The 15,970-nt window shown below is 41.3% G+C and overlaps 1 protein-coding gene across 1 annotated transcript in view; it reads right to left on the bottom strand.

The window, feature by feature from the left end:
* Nucleotides 1-15,970, bottom strand: part of LOC109033940 (probable G-protein coupled receptor No18) — a 126,036-nt gene that overhangs the window by 97,176 nt on the left and 12,890 nt on the right. Inside the window, exon 2 of the mRNA XM_072303261.1 lies at nucleotides 9,803-9,896. Within this exon, the coding sequence (XP_072159362.1) occupies nucleotides 9,803-9,871 (69 nt within the window). The 5' untranslated portion in view covers nucleotides 9,872-9,896. The remainder of the gene's footprint in view (nucleotides 1-9,802; nucleotides 9,897-15,970) is intronic.

Below are 15,970 nucleotides of genomic sequence, written 5' to 3'. Positions count from 1 at the left end.
ATAGTCTTTCTTAGAATATTTATTGATATTTTCCTTTAAAAGTTTCACATGCGAAGCTGGTGAACATTCAACACACACATGGTTGAACACACCGGTGAAAATTCAACACAACATACGAACATTCTAATATCGTCAAATTTCCACATATGAGGGCTTACATGTATAACAATGGCGGATGTGAAAAATTACCTTTTTGAAACACGTTCAAAAAACTGTTTTGGCACCGAGAAAATTTTGAGAAAATACTTGTGATGTGATCTTCAAGATTTGTACATTACGCCAGAGGCGAACATATTAAATTTTTGTGTGACCAAAACAGCTTTTTAAGCGTGTTTCAAAAAGGTAATGTTTTACATCCGCCATTGTTATAGATGAGGCCTCATATAAGATATAGTTTTTCTAAGAATATTTATTGGTTTTTCCTTTTAAATTTTCACATTCGAAGCTGGTTGTATCACACCGGAAAAATGTATCGCAATCCCAAATATACCCCTAGCTGATTTTATCGCTAGTTATTAGATTAGTAGCACCAGCCAGAGGTATGGTTGAGTCAGCTGAAAGTGCAGTTGGATCAACCATTAAGTGTTAAGATTAAAAGAATGTGTATCCAAATGGGATTTGTCACTGTGAAACATAGTTAGAATTAAATAGGCCGGAATTCATTCTTTCATCTCGTACATTTTATAACATCTATTTTGACTTTTGATCATTTCAAGTCTGATCTGCCATTACCGGCCCTAGACTGTAATTGATTTGACTCAATACATTCATAGTGCTACAATAAGTCAAAAGTATTTGCGGTTCTTCAAAAGCTGTAAAAAGTTATTTTGTGCTCTTGTGATCTTATATACCTCATATTCTCCATTGAATTGCAAATTGGACTCTCTGAAAACTTTGAGGGAAGAAATCACAATTTTTCAAGATAATTCGTATTTTATCAAAAGAAATTCGACAACGCTTGAATATTCATACGGCGTTTTTCCGGAGCAAGGCAGCATGCACCGCACAAGCGGAATACTGCGTTATTTACTCTCCAGATAGTGGAGAAGAGAATCTCTACTTCTTTAATTTCTCCTCCGTTGTTGGGTTTTCTATTTAGTCGTTCCGGAATTTCATCCGACGGTTTGTCGCGTTAAAACCAACGGAAGAGAAATATGAGTGCTTTCAATGAGAGAGAGGGAAGTCTAAAGGAATAAGAACGCCGTATTTGCTGCATTTCCTCCATTATTTCGTATCTCTCAGGATTGAATTTCTGCACAAGAGGCTTTAGTGTCAACAATCATGTACAACAGCTTCATTCCGAGAGACAGATTTCCTTGGGTGAACCATTATTTTAAGGGCTCTGTAAACCAATCTCACTGGGTGGAAGAAATTTATTTAGATCGATGAGGTTTTAAGGGAGGAGTTATTGACAGTGTGGATGAGAAAAGGATGTATCCACGACGGATTCGAAGATTCAAGAGTTTTAAAACAGAAGTACTAAATCGAGGATGACTGATACCACTTACGTTTCAGCAACCGTCGCGAGTAGTTTCTCTCTCTTCCCACCCCCCCCATCCATTTTTATTGTGACACTAGAACAAAATGTGCCGCAAAGCCGGTGGTGAGGGGTGAAAGAACGATCATTTATCGATATTTTCACATTTGAAGCTATGGTAAAAAATCGATTGTTAAAAATATCGTTGCGAACACTCTGTTTATCGAGTCTTTTCCATAGGTTTACATGACAGATCAATTCATAGAGAAAATGCAGGAGGTGGTGGCAAGGCAGCCATCCTGAAGATTGGCTGTGACGTAGAAAAGTACACGGACTGGCGCGCTGTTCAAAAAAAAGTACATTTCATGATGGAACCTGTATGAAGACCTACATCACCACTTAAACTAACATTGAAAGTCATACAATTGAACATTAGTTACCATGACTCTCCAATTTCTGATTTTTTGACGCACAGAACGACAAAACGGGACGAGTCGAGATAAAAGTTTTTCCTATTTGAAGTATATATTGTCATGGGAACGGAGTTTTGTCATGGGAACGGAGTTCCCCATGATATTACAATCGTTCCGTTGCTTTCGCTATGGGATTCCCTATACCTCTGCGACCTTGAGCGTTTCGCCCAGTCTCCGATTTTTGGTAGATTTTCCGATGTATCAAAAACCGTTGTATTTTTTAGCCAATCATGTCTCTACGTCAAGTTGTGTTGATTTCTAAAATTCGCTTTCAGCGAGTTTTTTTCCACTTTGAGATGTCGTGTCTGACTGGTAAATCTGCGCAGAACCACGAAGTTCCGTTTTTAGGCAAATTCTTTTTTTTGGGAGGTTTTCATTGGCTATTTTTCGCCATCAGTTTTCTGTTCGTTGGTGCAAAAGATCGCCTACCTCGTTGCTCTTGAGAAGCCGCCATTATCCCACCTCAAATTTTAAACATAGATATAAAGAAATAATAACCATCGTACAAGGTGGAAAATTGCTCTGGAGGACCCGTTACGGATATATGAGCCAAAATCAGAACTCGATTGATGGATTTAATCCATGAATACAGAAATATTGCCTCAGCTTACTGCCGCGATCGCAAATGCATGGTGTGATGAACCTTGTGACATATGACAGCATAGGTAAACAATGTCTCACAGAGTAATACGGTTAATCCGTTGTCTCTTAGGACGCCAGTGGCCGAACTGTTGAAATCTCAAGGACGTCTTTTGTGAAGCCCCGCTCAGCGTCCGAGATCACTTAACTGTTCTCTTTTTCTCCATCAGCATCCGAGCGGTGAGATAGCTCAGTTAGCTACGCGACTGTTCTGATTCTGGGAGAGCGTCACTTTTTGTGCGAGCGGGGGTTCGAATCTCGTAGGGGACAGCTAATTTTTACTGGTTGTATTGAATGTTTTAGACCAATCATCTAACAATAATTAATACTTGGCAACTTAGGAAGCACATAGGTCCCTTACGATGCGTATTCGGGCATATGTGTAGAGTAAAAATATCGTACGTAGGGTGTCCCAAAAGTACCGGGACTGGTTCTGTAACTTCAAAAGTAAGATAGATACAGACATGATTTTGGTCTCATTTTAAAGATCAACTCAATACCTATCGATTAAAACCAAGATCAGCTCAATCGAATAAAAATTGACCGAGTTATGACAATTTGAAATTAGTGAGGAAAGTTTACCCCTACGGTTTTTAGGAAGATTTTTCGCTTACCAGGATTCAAAAAGTAAATATTCGTATCCACTTTCCTCCGAATCTTCCATAACTTCCTTTTGCTTTTCAAAGTACCGTCCATCAAACCGGATGCACTTTTTCATGCGCTCTTGCCACTTATCCAACATTGTTTTCCTGAATTCTTCCTCTGGGATGGAGTTGAAAAAGTTTTGAATTGCATTCTGGATTTCGGTCTTCGATACGAATCTTCGTCCGCGAAGCTCCTTTTTAAGCGTAGGAAACATCCAAAAATCACATGGAGCCAAGTCAGGGCTATAAGGGGGATGAGGGATTGTTTCAACTCCATTTTTACTCATAAATTCACGTGTTAAGCTCGATGTGTGAGGCCGCGCATTGTCTTGATGGAGTATCCACGAAGCTTTCAAGTCCGACCGTTTCCGGGAAATGTGCATTCTCAACTCCTTTAGTACTTTGCAATAATACGCACTGTCAACTGTTGTGTTTGATGGTACAAAATGTTGATAAATGACACCTCGAAAATAAAAAAACACAATAAGCATCACTTTATCGGCCGACTTTTCGATTTACGGCGATGAAGAATCTTCCTTAAAAACCGTAGGCGTAAACTTTCCTCGCTGATTTCAAATTGCCATAACTCGGTCAATTTTTATCCGATTGAGCTGATCTTGGTTTTAATCGATGGGTATTGAGTTGATCTTTAAAATGAGATCAAGATCATGTCTGTATCTATCTTACTTTCGAAGTTACAGAACAAGTTTTTTGGGATACCTTATGTATACTTTACGCCGAAAAAGCGAACCTGAAACTTAAATGCGTTAACTTCCTAAAACCATATATAATCCAACGAAAATAAATAATTGGTACATAACAGCTTTCTTGTATGCAAAGAAAATAATTAAAAATGTTAAAAAAGAGATGTCAACACAAAATTACATAGCCCCTTCAATTCAGAAGATACTACAAACGAACTGTACCTTAACATTTTCATATCCCAGAAGCTAACGTTCCCATGACGAATATTGCCATCGCTAGCGATTGCAAAATCCAACTTGTTTTTAACTTGTGCTCAATTAATCCTCAAAAGTTTAAGGCTCTCTTTTGCTTCCGTTTCCAAAATTCAATTAAACTGAGCTCATCTTTCTGATTTTCTCCCTCTCGTTTTTACTTTAGCGAGCTCTTTCACGCAAAATGTAGCCTTCCTGCGTAAGCACGTTTTTTATTCAGCTTTGACATCATGCAGTAAAAAGAAGACAAAGAAAACTAATGCTTGCTAGTAGACAGTTGTCCTGCAAAGGAATTCAGTTGAGAAACGGATCAAGGCGGCCTAGATGCGACTATAATTGTGTTTCGTGGATATCCGTGTTGCTTATTCCAAAAATTGAAGGCGCGTTTCTGTTTCTCACATCCAGATCCGGTTTTCATCATGAAGTCTGGCTCCAAGACCGATCACGACGCTTGGATGCAACTATTAGTGTTTCGTAGATGTCCGCGTTGCTATTCCAGAAATTGAAGGCGCATTTCTATTCCTTGAGCTTGCTGAGACTCATCGTCGGTGAAACTGCAAAAATACGTATCTCCGTCGTGCTGTTTTGAAATCTCCGCTCATACTTTATTTTTTAAAGAAGACCCAACCAACGTCATGGCTTGAAATTGTCATTGAATATTCATCATACAAAGAGTAAACATCACCGAGGTCCTCAAGAAATGGTGAAAACTACCAAACATAGTTTTCCTCGTAGGAAATAAAGTATGGAAGGAAGTCTGCACGAGATACGCATTTCTGCAGTGTCACCATCGACATGCTTATACGCAGTGGTGTTTCATGACTTGCATCGTCAACAAAATATTCTACCTGCATAAAGCTGAAGTACATGAGACCGGCACACGTCTTATTTGGAAGGGAATATTACGACTCGCTGATTAAAACTGCAGAGCATTCCGAACATTAGGCGGAGACAGAAATGCAGGAACGCAGTCTTACGGGCTGGCTCACTAAGTCGATGATGAAAATTTCAACTCCTGACGGATCCGTGTGACTTATTACAACGGCAATTGCTTTCGGAAAAGGCGCAGCGTGATCTTTGAAGTTTCAATCATAATTCCGAGTCGCAGGTTTGATACACAGAGATGTATACTGAGTGAAAGCTGATGAGTTAATGCAGATGAAGAGAGTCCTCGCTTTATGAAGCTTTATCGTCTTCACGTAGGATTACATCGATTTTCACAAGAACTCACAAATGCAGAATGATACGAATATACTTCGCAATGATCAAACTCTGAAAATAAATCCGTCCCATTCTAAAATATACGCGGCACTAGTTCAATGTGTAACACTAACAACGCTGTAAGGAATTCTAGAAGCGCCAGGGTTGGCCCTTGGTGAGAATGAAGGATTGTGAATGAGCTGCAGATGTACTAAAGAGATCTTCAATTTTTATCAAGTTAGAGTCGACGACAAAAAAATTTACGCATTTTTAGACTGCGCCAGAGGATCTGCCATATATTGATTCTTGTATTTACTTTCCATGCCAAAATGACGTCAGACGTACTTCTTTCACATTCTAAAAGTGCGTAAACTTACTTGGAGTGGGCTCTAGCTATTTAGTTGTCGGTCCGTTGTTGTCTCTTTACCTAATAAACACGGGTAATAATAAATGAGTTTGTCAGTAAGATTTTCTTCGGGTTACAAGGTTTTCGCTCAGCATTACGGTAGAGGATAAGGACAATTTAGGTCAATGTTATAGATCTACGATAGTTAAGTACGCACCACGCCGAAATAAAGGTGCTGTAGCAACATTGAGATCTTAAAAAAATGTGCGCCAACTCTTGGATGTTGTTATTAATTACTCTCTGGTTTTAAAAAGCATACTAGGATATTACTTTCACATCCTAGGATGTTACTTTAACCTCAGAGTGTTTTTTTTTTTTTTTTTTTTTTTTTTTTTTTTTTTTTGTGATGAGGGGAAAAATTCGCTACAGTGCCCCCATCATGAGGGTCGCCAAGACGCCCCTCATGAAAAGGGCCCACCGAATACCGGGACGGCAACGACCATCAGCTGGTGAAGAGCCGCCGAAGCGACCCCTAACCGACCCGACCGCTGTGAGATGGGAAGACCCGGTTATGTAGGGTTGAAGCACGCCGCTGTGTTCCGTACCCACTAAACGACCCCTCCAGGCCACACCCCGTGCAAGTGTGGCCCATCGGACGCTCTATCCTCCCGTCGGACGTCCCTAAGGCACTCTTCGAACGGCAGTCCCCGACCCCGGCCCCGGTTTAGCCGGCGCCCCTCAGGCCCCCCCACTTAAGGGAGGGTCCCCCCATCCCCCGGGACCGATCTGCCGAAGCCATCATTGTACCCGGAGTCAAGGGCGTAGGAGGAGAGCCTAGGCCCAGCTTGCGCCAAACCCTGCGACAACCCCACGGCAGGGCTCTGGAGCCGAGAACTGGAGGGCAGGGAGGGCAGACCAGCTACGTCTCGCTCAGCCCTCGAGGCACCCGATCTTATGCGGCCCCAGAAGGGGGCAGCCTACACATGACTCAGCTCCGCGGGTGCGTCGAACCCGATATCCCCAATTGGATAGCTTGCGGTAAACAGGGCCAGAGACCCGAGGGTTTCTGGCCCACTAGAGGCATCCGTTATCCATTATCCATCTCATTGTCCATCTTTACGTTTGCATGACATAACACGTGTCGCGAATCGCTCAAATGCTAGCCAATTTCCTTTGCTCTCCAGTAGCACACCCATTAGCTCTTCCGGGGGCGGGATGGGACCAATAACCCCCTCAAGTTCCCGCCTTTCCGCAGTCCATCTGTCACAGTTGTACATCGTGTGTTCCGCCGAATCACGTTGGCTACATTGAGTGCATTGATCCGAATCTTTGATCTTAAAGCGATGTAGATAAGCCGCAAAAGAGCCATGGCCAGTCAGCAACTGAGTTGTCGCGAAGTTTACTTCTGCAAACTCACTCCTCATCCACAAATCAAGATCCGGGATCAGTTTTCGAGTCCATTCAGCTTTCCCCGTGTTTGAGTACCATCTATCTTTCCAGGCATCATACATCATTTCTTCAGCCATCTTCGGATCTTGCGTGTCAAATCTGGTACCTCAGAGTGTTAATTCCTTTTTTTAAACACCTTTTTTTCGGTGCTCACAAGCAAGTTCAGGTTTTCAAAACGAACGAGCATTCGATGCTTTTTTAGCCCTTTCATGTGTCAAATCCGATTTATAATTTCGGGATTCTCCATTTGACCGTGTGATTCGTGCTGAAAGGAAAAACTCCAATGAACTCGGAAAACACCATCGAAAGCGCAGCTGATACTATCTCGCTTCGTAAAACATTAAGCAGCTTTCGTGTCGGAGTCCGCATCGTCCACACTCTTACACACTACACATCGACAAAGAAATAAATACTACCCATCAGGATCGATAAATGTGACAAGTATCGGCAGAAACTATTCACCGCAAAAGGGCCTTCCCATTCGAGTCACGCGCCGAAGCGATGAATTCATTGGGTAGCGAGGAGGAAACTTGCGAGGTATTTTGTCTACCCCGTGAGGGAATTTAAATTTACTTTGTGGCGTGCTCTCTTTGAGAACGAGATAAGGTGGATTCCGGTGACAGGCGTATTGACTTGTTTAAGTTGTAAAGGGTTAATGCAAGCTGCCTCCGGGCATTTTCATTACAGTAATTATGACCGGCATAATCGGATGACGGGAGGTGAAAGGTGGGGAAAGGAGGGGTAGGAAGGGAAAAAGAGGGAAAGCAAGGAGAAGGGAGGGGATGGGAGGAGGAGGGAGGGAAACGGACGGAAAGGGCAGGGGAGGGGAGGGAAGGAAAGGGAAGGAAAGGGAAGGTGAGGGAAGGAAAGGGAAGGTGAGGGAAGGAAAGGTAGGAAAAGGGAGGGAAAGGGAGAGAAAGGAAGGGAAAGGGAGGAAAAGGGAGAGAAAGGGAGGGAAAGGGAGGAAAGGGAGGGAAAGGGAGGGAAAGGGAGGGAAAGGGAGGAAAGGGAGGGAAAGGGAGGAAAGGGAGAGAAAGGGAGGGAAAGAGAGGAGAAGGGAGGGAAAGGGAGGAGAAGGGAGGGAGAAGAAGGGAAAGGGAGGAAGAGGGAGGGAGAGGGAGGGAGAGGGAGGGAGAGGGAGGGAAAGGGAGGGAAAGGGAGGGAAAGGGAGTGGGAGGAAGAGGAAGGGGAGGGGAACGGAGGGGTGGGGAGGAGAAAGGGGGGAAGGGAGGGGAAACAGACCCGTCGCGGGTTCTTTTTATGTCTGTCAAAACATATTTCCGTGAAATCTGAGTTACAATAAGATCCGATCCCTGAAAGGAGACCCTGTAAGTGCTCCGCGCGGTTTTGTGTCCAAAATGGAGGCAGTTATTTTAACAGTAACTATCTGCAAGTGGGTTAAATTGAAAGGAGCTATATGCGTATGATATTTGAGAGCTCCATACTTCACTTTGGATGAATTAATTTGAACGTAGCTCTTTGTAGCGTAAATGCGTCCTAATAATTTTCTGCGTCAAGGCGTATGAAAATCAGTGTTGTCACTGAGCAAGCACTTGTGGGTTATTAAGCAACTCGCGCACTTCCTGGAAATTGGAGGGCAGCAAAGCATTAATTGCACCTTCAGAAACTTAGCTCTGACGTACCAAAGTCTTAAATTCACATGCACGGAAACAAAGGAAGAATGATGGATTTAATCATATCATTGTCTGTTCATGACGCCACGGAAACTAGGTAAATTAATGAGACTAACGGAATATCTTTGTAAGTGTTCGTGTGCCAAATTGCAGACTATAAAGGTGCATTCACAGGCAGGTTTCTCAGTGTAATTTTCAAATTAACTTGACTTTGGGGTCATAATTTGTAATACTGGTATTATTGGCTAAAGTCGAAAAATGCGTGTCTTCGAACTTCCATTTGAACTGAGTTCATAAGACTTGTTAACGTCTCGTTCAGGAGTTGATTTCAAAACTTCCCGTTTGTGAATTGTAATTTATGTAAGATTTTGAAGAGAAAACATATAGATTGTGAAAATATATACCAGACCACGTATCTCGGTTTGTGACGTTGCAGACTTCCTGTCATACTTTATTTTTTAAACGAAAAAGTACTCAACGTTAATTCCTTGAAAACTTCCTTGTTTTTCCCTCTCTGTGCTAGGAAAACTCTGCGAAAACAAGAAATGATATTAATTTGTTCTCGTTTAAAAAATTAAAATGGGAGTGGAGGTTTTCAAACACCGCAAACAAGATACGTGGTATGGCAGTTATACTGTCGATAGGACGTTGACTTATTTACTTCAGATCTTGTATGGTGGCCCAATTCACACTGAAAATTGAATTTTCGTTCTTTTTTATGCACTCGTTGTGACAGTTGTGCGATTTTACAACTGAGGCATATTCATTTATCTGTATTAAAGTAGGGCAATGGTGCTGCGTTCACACCATTTCACAGGGAAAACGAAGCCAAGATATCTCCAAAAATTTCAATTAGAGTAAAATTTTTTTAGTTATGAGAACCAGTGCAAGATTGAGGGGACTTTTTTTTCTTGTTTATCTATATCTTACAAATGTAGCAGATCCATTTCTTAGTATGAACTAGGGGAAATATAGTATACTTACCACTGTGACGGTGATAAAAATACAGAAGAGTATGGTAAGAAAGTATTCCTGCAACGACATCGTGCGCATTGTCTCCGCTCATCTCCGTCTGAAACTGACAAATCAAATTTTGAACATCATCATGCTGGAATTTTAGAACTTGAGAGTTTTAAAATCTCAAGATACTCTATCAGTAGGGTAACGTGCTAGTCAATATCCTCAGGCTCTTCTGTCAGTATTGGTTTCAACTTGTATGCTCTTTAATAAAATAGTATGTCAAAAAAAAAAAAGAAAAAGAAAAAAAAAATCTTCAGGCCCAGGAAGAACGTCCTGTGCGTGTGTGTATGGTTGGACCGCGTGAAGTAGAAGTAGAAAGGAACCAAGCCGCATTAGCTATTGCCAAATTTCATCGGGTAATTTAATTTTTTCTATGAAAACGGCTGTGCAGATTTGTGTGCGAATTTCAGAGAAAATCCTACATAGTATGAAGTAAATTCCTTAAAGTTTATTAAGGAATCCACGCAAGGGTTCTAAACTAAAAAATTAATTTGCCCAGTTAAATTTGGCAATAGCTGACGTGGCTTGGTTCCTTTCTGATAAACGCGGTACATTTAAATACAGTCAGATTTTATCAAGACAGAACATTTTTCCGGAGAATTTTTGTGAGTATTTTTCCTCTGACATCAAAATAAAAAATCATGATTAGATCGCGAGTAAAATTTTCTAGAAAATTCAAAGAAAAAAATTCACCCATTTTCCTGGAAATTTGAAAAAGAACTTGACAAACATGCGTCGCAGAATAGAAAGAGAGAGGTTTTGATTGATATGCTAAATCATGGCGGCACTCGCCCTACTGTTGTCAGGGGTCGAGTAGATAACTATTCATGCTCGAGGAATGTTTTTTGCATGATCGAAAAATTGAAGGCGCTTACAGTAGCCTCTGTCTGAGCTTTTTAAACTTGAGTTCTATTCACTGTTCGGTCATTTTAAGGAATACATTACTCTCTGCCCAATGAGTTTAGTTAGCTTGAAGAAGTAAGATTGTTCATAATCGATTCTCTTTGAGCTTGGAAATGGGTTTTTTTCTTCTAAATTTTACGTTACGCCTTCCTTAAATCGAGGAACGGTCACAAAATTTTTGTTTGTAAGCACCGTAAATACACCGGAGTTTAATTTGGAGTACGTTTTTCTCAAACTAAAACAAAGAAAAGTTAGGTCAGAAGGACTATAATTTGGAATATGTTGAACCCCAAATTTTGATTGTCCAGGTAACTGTAAGTTTTGGTCATGGAAAATAAATTTCGCTACGCTGAAGCGAAACTCGGTTTCTGCATGTAAATGGGAACTTCGGTTTCTTGTACCGAAAATTTTGGCTTTCGATAAGTACCATTTTTTCTTTATATATATATATGAGTCGCTTTTATAGCGCTCTATGGCGCTGTGCGACGCCTAATCGCCACAAAGCTCGGTCTTCCCACAGGTCATCAGGGAGTTGACAATCTCTTATCTCATTTAACACCCCCTGTCGCCAACCTCTCACTGGGCGTCCCCCGCTGATCCCAGAGGATTCCATTTAACATCGCTATAGCCTTCCTTGCTAAGGTGTTCCTTTCCCTGATAGCTTGATCCGTCCTTCCATCCTGGGTCAACCGCACTCCCAAGTACTTAAAGTGCTCGCAGCCTTTGATCTGCTGCCCATCCTCCAACTCAATGCTTTGCTGATCACCGCCAAAAGTCATCTTCTCAGATTTGGATATGCTGACTTCCAGACCCCACTTCCGATACTCTTCTACTAGCTTGCGCATCATGTATTCCGCGTCATCTTGATCTTGAGCCACCACCACCTGGTCATCAGCAAAGCACAGAGTAAACAGAGTTTCGAGATCACCCAAGGGGACACCCATACCAGAGCATTTCTTTTTCCATTCTTTTAGCACGCACTCGAGATAAATTTTAAATAATGTTGGCGACAAACAACATCCCTGTTTTAAACCCTTAGTCACATAAAATCCCGCTGACAACCCCCCATGGCACTTAACTTTGGTAAAACTCCCTTTATAAAATCGCTTAACAGCGTCAATCAACCCCCCGTTAAAATTCGATTTTTCCAAGGCCTCCCAAAGTTTCACCAACGGCACGCTGTCATACGCCTTCTGGAGATCCACAAAAATTAAATGCAGTTCCTGAGCTACGGCCATTTTCTTCTCAATGACCTGGACAATAACAAAGAGGTGATCTATCGTAGACCTGCCAGCTCTAAAACCAGCCTGCTCCTCTGCTTCGTAATCCTGCCATTCGTCCTCGATCTTCGCTTTCAGTATCTTCCCGTACACTTTGCTTATTGTCCCGGTCACTGAGAGCCCCCGGTAGTTGTTACAGTCGTCCTTCCTTCCCTTCTTTTTGTAGATGGCCTTGATCCAAGACTCCTTCCACTCCCTTGGTACCTCGTCACCCCTGATGCATTGTTGCATCAGTTTTCTGAGGCACTCAAAGAGCTTGGCAGTCCCGTACTTGACCAACTCGACAGGAATCCCACCAGGACCCGGTGCTTTGTCATTAATTAGCTCTTTAACCGCTTTAATTATGTCACAAGTGTGGATCTCCAAGTTGTTCATTCTTCCGTTGTCCGTGCTGTTGTCTCGAAACTCTGGGCGCCTTTCCGTCAAAAGATCTTTAAAATGATCCTCCAGTTTTTTAAGTGATATCGGAGAAACGATGTCGCGCTTCATGTCTCTACGTAAACCTTTAATTAACTTCCAGCTCTCAGCACTTTTTCTCCCCCCTAGGTAGGTGTTAATTCTAGAATAGTTGCTTTCCCAAGCTTCATTCTTCTTCCGTGTTATGAGGCTCCTAACTTTAGACTGAGCTTTCCTGTAAGCAACTTTATCTTCAGTCTTTTTAGACGACAGAAATATAAGGTGTTTTTGCCTCTTAAGATTTATCTCGTCTTCAATTTCTTCATCCCACCAGTAAGGATGCTGGTATTTATTACTGGTTTTGTGAACACCTAGGGCTTCTTTCGCTGCAGAGTGGATACAATCTTTGATGAACTGATATTGCTCTTCCGTGGTACCCGAGAGTCCATCCCCCAGCTTCTCATCTAAGCGTTTCCGATACAGAGCCTTGACACTAGGGTGCATTTTGATAATGCGCTGGTTGACGGCCTCCCAAGTGCCCACGAACTTACGTAGGCTTCTCCGCAAAAGTATTGCTACTCCTTGCTGAGCACGCTGATCTTTGGCTACGCCCCATTTTTTCTTTCTCCGTGCAAAATATTTGTTTTATAATAATGAAAATTACTAAAAAAGAAAAAAAAATGGATCATTTTTAGGCCTAAACTGGAGTTCGTTTACACCACAATCTTCAATATTCAAGGAAAGAGGACGCGGGAAAAATGTGCTAGGGGTTATCCTCTAAAATTCTGGCACTAACCCCATTTGTTGGATGATATGGGCGCATCTCCAATTTATTTTGGTAGTATCGCAAGTCAAAATGGGGAAGTACCGCAACATTTGGGTTTGTAACTTAATTTATTGGAGCACTGCCTCAATTAATTGGAAGTGTCCAAGTTTGAACTTAACCCCTATCTCTTTTTCCCGTGAGGAATACATTCAATTTCAATTTTGATTATCGAGGTTGCGTGCGGTCTCATGGGCCGTGGAGTTATATGGGTCAACAAACACGAACACGATTCCAACGGCTCAGTTTCAAATTTTGAGCCATACTTTCGCAAGAACGCACTTTTATTTCCTACAATCGAAAATTTTATCGCGAGACGTTCTTATTTGTTATGGGTATAATTTATAATAAGTATCATCTTCCATCCTGATGCTCAACAACACTACCGTGCTAAGGAAGAATGCCGTATAAACATTCGGGAGTTGCCAAATTTCCTTCGATAAAATGTTTATTTTTGAGGAAAGTTATGAATATTTTTCATTGAAATTTTCAGGAACTTTGTGCGAAATTACGATCAAAATTATCTGAAAAATTATAAGGAAAATATTCGTAAGTTTATTAGGAAATTTGTGTTTTATCAAAGGAATTTGGCAACGCCTGAAGGTTGATACGGCGTTTTTCCTTAGCACGGCGGAACACCTCTCGCTCTCTCGCGGTTCCATCGGGGTCGCGGTGTCGTCTTAAGCGTAGATTCGTTTCCAGATGAGCCTGGAAGTGCGGTTAATGTTGTGTATTTTCAAGCTCATCTGAAGATATACATGTTTCCTATTGAAAAGAATGGGTTTGTTTCTCCGCACCACCGTTAGCAGCACGAAGATCAGAATCCGAACGGGTTCTTGCGCGCCAGTGAAACGCGGCCTCGCACAATTTTTCACGCTTGTTGACCTTAATGAGGTACCCTGCTACCGCTCTTTCTCTCCCCGAAGACCCACCCCTTCTACCTGCGTGCCTTGTTGCCGTTGAGAAACTTTAATCGTTAATCTGTTGACCGATTTCCTGAGACAGAATGGACATGATCGCTCGTACACTGATCTTGACTGGCAAGCAGGGCTATTGCAAGATAGGAGTTGGTAGCTCTCGTCATTAGACAACGGACGGCTAAAGTTTCAATAATTAACCTGCAAATAAGACCAAATTAGGTCCGATAAAGCCATATTGTACGTGAATGGTTGCTCTTTCAAAGTTCTAATTGGACGTATTTCTGTCAAACGGAACTAAGCGCCATCGGTGTAGGAAGGTAGAGGTGGGCTTGGATTGGCGGCGGAACCGGGCGTCGGGCACATACTCGCAATGCTTTTCCATGGCGCTTAGTTCCGTTTGACAGAACGCGCTATCCGAGATTCTAAATTTCTCAAAAGGAACTCAAATTGGCGCTTAGTTCCGTTTGGCAGAAATACGTCCAATTGTAGTAATGCCACGGAAGCATGACTATTCTATCAACTTAATCAGTTTAAAAAAAAAAAAATAATTAAAAAAAAATTGAATTAAATTAAAAAAACCCTATTTTTGTATTAATAATTGTTGAAAATACAAAAATGGCAGTGATACTGTCGCAAAAATCTGATCTACGTTCACGAAAAAAAAGAAAGAGAAAAACATTAGTTTTATAATAAAAGCGTAAATTCTCCGAGAAAATTTTGGTAACGTATAGATTAAGCTCTGCGCAAAAAGAGTGATATCGCATTAGACATCTTATGCAAAAAGGTCGCTGAAGGATAAATAGTTTCAATTGAGAATCCTCGTTGTTACTGTGATAGGTCAAAGGAATTTACCGTGCAGTGACGGCAAGCAAAAACGCCTTCAATTCATTGAATAGGCAGGATGAGCGCCCAGGAGATCGAATAGTGGTATCACGCTGCTTTGCAGCATTTGCAGCACTAATTTCAAGGTTTTGCATTAAAATCCGTGAAGTTTTCTGCTGTCGTGCTAAGGAAAAACGTTGTATGAGCGTTTCGACGTTGCCATATTTCCTTTGATAAAAAAATGAATTTACTTGGAAAATCGTGAATGTTTTTCTTCAATTTTTTCTGTCAATTATGTTTGCAATTTAATTTAAAATATATGAAAAGTCCAAGGAAAAATATGCATAACTTTCCTGAAATTAAACCTTTCTTGAAGGAAATTTGGTAACTCTTGACTGTTCAGACAGAGTTTTCCCAAGCACGGCAGTTCGGGTGATTTTTTGGCAATTAAAAAATTATTTTGAGAATTTATCCTCTAGCTATCCGAACAAAATCACGAGTGAAATTTTCAAAACATTAGTTTTACAAAAACTGCGTAATTTCTCCATGGAAATTTGGCAACGTTTAGATTTAGCTCTACACACACAGAGTAGCATCACATTAGATATCTCAAGCAAAAAGGTCACTGAAGAAGCAGTTTCGAATGAGAATCTTCGTGTTATCGCGATAGTTAAGTGGTATCTAGCGTGAAGTGACGCGACGGCAACTAAAACGCCTTCAATGAATTGAATAGGCACACCGAGCTCCTAGGAGGTCGAATAGTGGTATCCCACCCAACAGCACATACCTCAAGGTTTTTATTATGAACCACGTAGTTTTTTGGGTTATTGTTTTGGCAAGTAAGACATAGACTTTATCACTTCTTTTGTTAACTTTATCGGCCATACTTTATCAAATTTTGTAAAAACGTTTTCTTCCCGATTTTTCTAAAAAGTTTTGTGTAAGAAGTATCAACAACAATTTAGAAAAATCGGTGAGGAAAAGTTTT

This window comes from Bemisia tabaci, chromosome 8 (genome assembly GCF_918797505.1).
Source record: "Bemisia tabaci chromosome 8, PGI_BMITA_v3".
In the NCBI taxonomy this organism is placed as follows: Eukaryota; Metazoa; Arthropoda; class Insecta; order Hemiptera; family Aleyrodidae; genus Bemisia; species Bemisia tabaci.
The sequence above is the reverse complement of the archived record's forward strand: the minus strand, read 5'-3'. Positions and strand labels throughout refer to the sequence as shown.